Source organism: Nansenia antarctica (genome assembly GCF_963989245.1).
Source record: "Nansenia antarctica genome assembly, chromosome: 2".
Taxonomy (NCBI): domain Eukaryota; kingdom Metazoa; phylum Chordata; class Actinopteri; order Argentiniformes; family Microstomatidae; genus Nansenia; species Nansenia antarctica.
This window is the reverse complement of record NC_137675.1, coordinates 64,818,576-64,824,758: the sequence shown is the minus strand read 5'-3', so window position 1 is coordinate 64,824,758 and position 6,183 is coordinate 64,818,576. Positions and strand designations below refer to the sequence as shown.

At 47.5% G+C, this 6,183-nt stretch overlaps 1 protein-coding gene across 1 annotated transcript; it reads left to right on the top strand.

Moving 5' to 3' along the window:
• Window positions 1–203: 203 nt before the first annotated feature.
• Window positions 204–4,518, top strand: slc16a5b (solute carrier family 16 member 5b; the record flags this gene model as incomplete). The annotated part of the gene is made up of 4 exons (XM_080523271.1): window positions 204–684; window positions 2,147–2,287; window positions 2,418–3,281; window positions 4,259–4,518. 4 exons carry the CDS (start codon window positions 204–206, stop codon window positions 4,516–4,518), a joined length of 1,746 nt encoding a protein of 581 aa, XP_080379397.1.
• Between the last annotated feature and the right edge of the window lie 1,665 nt (window positions 4,519–6,183).

Below are 6,183 nucleotides of genomic sequence, written 5' to 3'. Positions count from 1 at the left end.
ATCATCGATCCACTGATATTTAATTTAGAGGAACAAAGTCCAACAGGGTGATGTAAACCCAGAGACTGTGTATACTATACTGTACATATGTTTGTAATGCAGGCCAAGTGTGATTAACTAGTGTACATCACCCACTTATCCAACCCTCTACTGTTCAACACAGGACGCTGGAGTAACAGAGGCCTCACATACAGCCAGGCAACATGACTGAGGGAGTGGAAGGTCACCAGGTGTCCCAGAGGTCCAGGCACAGTGAAGGGGACCCAAGCCTCCCCAGGAGTGGCAGCAGAGCTGGGGAGGCAGCCCGGGATGAGCCAACGGATGCAGAGACATGGTCCTCTCAGAGTCCAGCTGGACCAGGGGCAAACCTCAGGACAATGAGGAACACTGACAGTGACTCAGAGGACCAGGAGGAACAGGAGGAGAAAGTGTTCCAACCCCCTGCCCACCATGACACTGCAGGAGGGCAGGAGGGTGGGCTGTCTGGGCATGGCCAACAGGTGGCACCTGATGGAGGCTGGGGCTGGGTGGTACTGGTGGCCACTATCCTGGTCCTGGCACTAACGCTGGCCTTCCCCTCCTGCATTGGCATCTTCTACAAAGACTTGCAGGCCGAGTTTAAAAGCAGTAACACAGAGACGTCCTGGGTGCCAGCCATTATGACTGCTGTGCTGCATGCTGGTGGTAAGGATACACTTTAATTATAGAGTCAACTTTAGCTTTTGTCCTTTGTTGCCTCTAATAGAGTATGATGAGATGAAATAATAATAATGATAATAATAATATGTGGTTATTTTTTGTTGCTTCACCTCAGGTTGACTGAACTCAAACTGAGTGTTTGTTTGAGTGCTCAGTGCATCAGATATCTCTCTCTCTAGGTCACACACACACAAGCACACGCGCACACACACGCACGCACACACTCACGCACGCACGCACGCACGCACACACACACACACACACACACACACACACACACACACACACACACACACACACACACACACACACACACACACACACACACACAAACACAGCACTACTAGTGTGCCCTTGAGCTTTGAATAAAAGCGTCTGTTAAATGGTTAGAATGTAAATGTAAACATATAGATAAGGGTGAAGGGATCATTTTTTAGCAGGCAGTGTTTACAGTAAGGGGTGGGATGTGATGTGAAGAGTTCTGTAAAAACCACATGTTGCTTTCTTTGCCGCACATGAGAATTGTCCCAGGATCCAACAGACAGTGGTGAGTCAGGCGTTGGTTGTTATTGCTGAGCCATAGCTCAAGGCTAGACACAGCCAGGAGTCCATTGTTCTCGTGCGGTGGAGTTTATTTATCTTTCGTCCGCCTATTTCTTCTCTTTATGCTGAGAGGGCCAAAGCCAAGAGGACACTAGCATGATTGTCCAAAAACTATCATTAATTTATAAATTTATTCTGGTCCGAGAGACTAGAGATCTGCCTTAGGATTCAGCCCTGTTGCTATCACAGATTAAATATTTGTTCAACTGAAATACTGTTTTCCAGTAAGTCATCAGGGAGAACACTATTCAATTCATGTAGGAAAATATCACTTCAGTGTAAGATTCTATCAGTGGACTGTGGGACACATATCTTCCCAGTGGGAGAGGCTGGTTGGTGCTGGAGGGCTGTGAGGAGATTTAGGGAGAGATACAAAAGGGTTCACCCAGAGTAGAGTTCAGAACACATGACTCTAGTAGACCTAATCATGGCAAAGAGCTGCAATATGGCTCAAAGAATGTATTATCTTCACATCAAAGAGCTGAGAGCTTCAGGACTTTCATGTTCATTCTACTCAATTAGGCTGATCTCCATCTAGCTTTGGTCCTGGATAGTAGAGCTGGAAAATTATTGCGATCATTCTAATTCAAAGTATTTTGGCAAGAGTAAAACGCCTGCACACAGACAATTATCAGTGGTTTCAGCTGTGTTACTGAGACTCCATTAGATGGGACATTAATTGTGTCCTTTTTGGACTATTGTTCTGCCATAATGCCTGATGCAAATAAGGCTGATCTGTCATGCTAATAAGTCCATTGTTTGACCGTGTTTTTTTGTGTGAGTGAGTGTGGGCTGTGGCTCTGTGTTTGAATATGTTTGAAACGTATTTCCCCTGTCTCTGTAGGTCCACTATGTAGTGTGCTTGTGGAGCGATTTGGTTGCCGAGCAACAGTTATGGTGGGCGGGGTCCTGAGTGGACTGGGAATGGCTGTCAGTGCCCTTGCCAGGACCATCACTGAGCTGTACCTCACTGGCATCATCACAGGTCAGAGGTCACCTACTGTAGATCAGTGGGCATCCTGTTATGGCAGGCATCCTTCCTGCAGTTTTTGAATCATTCTGAAGTGTCCTTTGTCCTTTAAAGTGGGTCCAGTGATTATGCCATTTTTCCACAGGGTTGGGTTTCTGTCTATCCTTCCAGCCCTCAGTGACCATGATGGGCCATTACTTTGTGCGCCGTCGTGCCTTTGCCAACGCATTGTCTTCTACTGGAACAGCTCTGGGGTTAAGCATCTTACCCCTGCTTGCCAACTATCTGCTCAGCCAGTTTGGCTGGCGCGGGAGCTTCCTGATTTTGGGAGGAGTGCTGCTCAACTGCTGTGTGTGTGGGGCAGTGATGAGGCCTTTGAGACCCACGGGAGGACCAAACAAACTCAAACACTCACAGGGCCAAGGTTCAAGCAAACCAAATATCCTGCATCTACAGCAGGAAAAAGAGGGGCTGAAGGTTCGCCTGAGGACTGCGCTCATTGACCTTGTGACGTTCCTGCGGAGACACATGGCCTTTGACCTCCTGGTCAGCAACTCCCGCTACCGTGCCTTCGCCCTGGGGGTGACATGGATGATGTTGGGGTTTGTGGTGCCGCTGGTGTATCTGGTGCCCTATGCCACCCACCATGGCATGGAGCAGGACCGCGCCGCCCTGCTTATGGCCATCCTGGGCCTGGTGAACATCGCCGTGCGGCCTGTGGCGGCCCTGCTCTTTGGCCTGCCGAGGTTCCGGGGCAGTGGTTGTTTCGTGTACGTGTTTTCGGCCGCCCTGCTGGTGAACGGGCTGAGTAGCTCTATCTGCGGGGTGGCGGCCACCTTCCCTGTGCTGCTGACGTACGTGGTGATCTTCGGCCTGTCCATGAGTGTTATTGGCTCACTGCTGTTCACCGTGCTGATGGACACTGTGGAAATGAGCCGCTTCCCCTCCGCCCTGGGACTCATCAGCATGCTGGAGAGTGTCACCCTGCTGATTGGACCTCCCCTCGCAGGTACTGTACTCCACACTCACCACCCATGTCTGTGTACTGTTGATGGTAGTACTAGTCACACTTTAGATCCATGTCCTCACCTTGAATCAATGATCCATGCCCTCACCTTGAATCAATGATCCATGCCCTCACCTTGAATCAATGATCCATGCCCTCACCTTGAATCAATGATCCATGCCCTCACCTTGAATCAATGACATCAATCAAGTCTCTAGTCTGAATATTGCTGTCGGGAAAAAAAAGACAGACAGATAGGGAAGATAAAAGTGTGTGTGTGTGTGTGTCAGAACTAATGCACTGCACATGTCTTTGAATTGCGAGTGTATCTATTTCCTTACATTCAAATGATTCACCTTTATGCCTTTTCTGTATATAGTAGAGTTGATTAGTTCCTCAGCTTTAAGTCAAGCCCCATGCACAATGTCAACTCTTTGTGTATGTCACGTGAGGAAGGATGAATGTGTCACAGGGTAATGGAATGTTCTGCATGCCCACGTCACTGGAGCAGGAAATTTAAGGGTCATGTGCTCTGGTCCCCATGGGTTAAGAGGCGGCTGGGGTGAGCTGGAGTGGGCTGAGGTGGGCTGGGGTGGGCTGAGGTGGGCTGGAGTGGGCTGAGGTGGGCTGAGGTGGGCTGACTGGGGAGGCTTGTCCGGTTGGTCCAAAGAACAAGCCACAGACCGAGGGGAGGGGCTCTGGGTAGGGAGCAGCATGCTGAGCACCTAAGGAGGGCGTCTCTGGTTTCCAGCACCATGGTAACTCAAATGTCATGCCTGTCGGCGGTGGTCGTGGCAACCGTACATGTAGCAGTGGAACAAATTTTCCTCTGGTCTAGAATCCTACCTGAACGTGTATGTCATGACAGCACTCTTCTCCACATAGACAGCCGATCTTGAGTCATTATAGCATGACAGTGTACTTTTCTTCACAGTGTCACTGTTTCTTAATGGTGTGCTTCTTGTTGTCATCTTTCTCAGGCATGTTGGTGGACAGCACAGGCCAGTACTCCTATATCTTTTACGCCTGCAGTGTGACCGTTTCCTCGTCCGGCCTCTTCCTTATGGGGTCCTTCTACTACCTGGACAGACAGAGGAACAGAGAGAAGAAGAAGCCATTGCCCCCGGCTCATGCTTATCCACAGAAGCCTGCCATTATCCTCGCCCCTGACTGCGAGTATAGCCATGTGCCTTCACAAGCTGGAGGAATAGCTTCAGACATGAATGTCACCAATGTGTGATGAACATCCATGCACATGTAATGCATGCAAATGCCCATGTATGACTGTTCATATTCACACCAGGATTGTAAGTCGACACAGGTCTAGATTTGGAAGGCACATGACCAGTCATATGTTAACCAAGCCCAGTCATATGTTAACCAAGCCCAGATTACCCATATATTGCATCGGGTGAGCACCCTGGGGCACCAGCCAATGGGGGGGCACCAAATTATTCGGATAATGAAGAGACCTTTAAAATATTTTAGGCACATTTTTAAAATATAGGTTATATTTACTGGAAGACATCCACACAGGTACAAAACTAACAGTTATATGTAGGCTATCATGTATAAAAAGAAAAATAATTGCGAGTTCGGTGTAAGTGCCATCCCAGCCCCCCACCCCCCCGTCACGGACAAGTGCGCGATGAACTATCAACCAAACTAGCAACAAACTATCAACACAATAAGTATCAACTATCAACAAAGAAATCAAAATGAACTGAGTGGCTCTGCCAAGCGAAATTAAACAAGGCAAAGACTCCAGACACACAAAGAAGAAGTTCTGCTAAAGGTAATGCTTATTTATGATTATTTCGGGCTAATATGACGCTGTGGTTGATTTGGGCCTGTGACCTGGGTGATGCACAGGGTTATAGCCTAGTCTGATACAGCATCACGAAGGTGAGCAGAGCGGCAAAGAGAGAGGCGCTGTTTATTTCAGTAATACCTGTAGTACGATAGACTTGGTAATAGTCGTAGCCCTCGGGGAGTTAAAGGGAAGCCTTGTTTTGAAATATAATCGTTCCAGACTTAAGATGTCTTATTTGTTTTTCCCCTCTTTGCGCCATTTCAGCCATTCATCTTCTTAATGTTTATAACATGCTGATAGAACATCGACATGCTAAAAACACATCGAACTACACATAAATAGATGATCACACAGCCCCAAACACGAACACGTCCCAAAACGAAAGTATTTACAATAGTCTCCCTTACCAGTAGCCTATGGCAAATGAGAATAGTGAATCCAATCCACAAATGATACGTTTAGTGATCGTTAAACTGTGTTAAACTGTTTCGTGTTATGAAAAAAAACCGAGTCTGCGAGTGGTTTAGCCCTGGGCTGCGTTCGTAAATTTGTTCTGGAAATCTGATCATCAGTCATGGAATGCCTCTTGTCCAATCAAATTACTTGGTCCCTTTATGACGTTGAGCCCAGTGTGCCCTCCGGCGCTCTCAGAGCGAATTTACGAACGCAGCCTTAGACTGGCTCGCGTCCCTCTTTACCTAGCTTCTACCCTGCTGCTACGCTGCTTCTATAACATCAGGATCAGACGCAGGGTGAGACGTTCAAAATAAACCCTTCTACTGGCTTCTGTGTGTTTTAGACTCGTGTAGAATAGATTTTATTTAGAAAAAGTCTGACCTGTGTAAAAAAATGATATTTTGCCATGTGAAACGATAATCGAATTGTAAGAGGCCACGATACGATAATCGCTGTATCGAGATATATATATATATATATATATATATATATATTTTATTATTTGGGGGGGGGGGGGGGGTTATGAGCACTGGCACATCAAGTCTGGTCACCGTAGGGGGTTAATCTGGGCCTGATGTTAACCCTCCCCCCTCTACCTACAGACGCCCATGTCTTTCTCTATGTCTACAGACAATA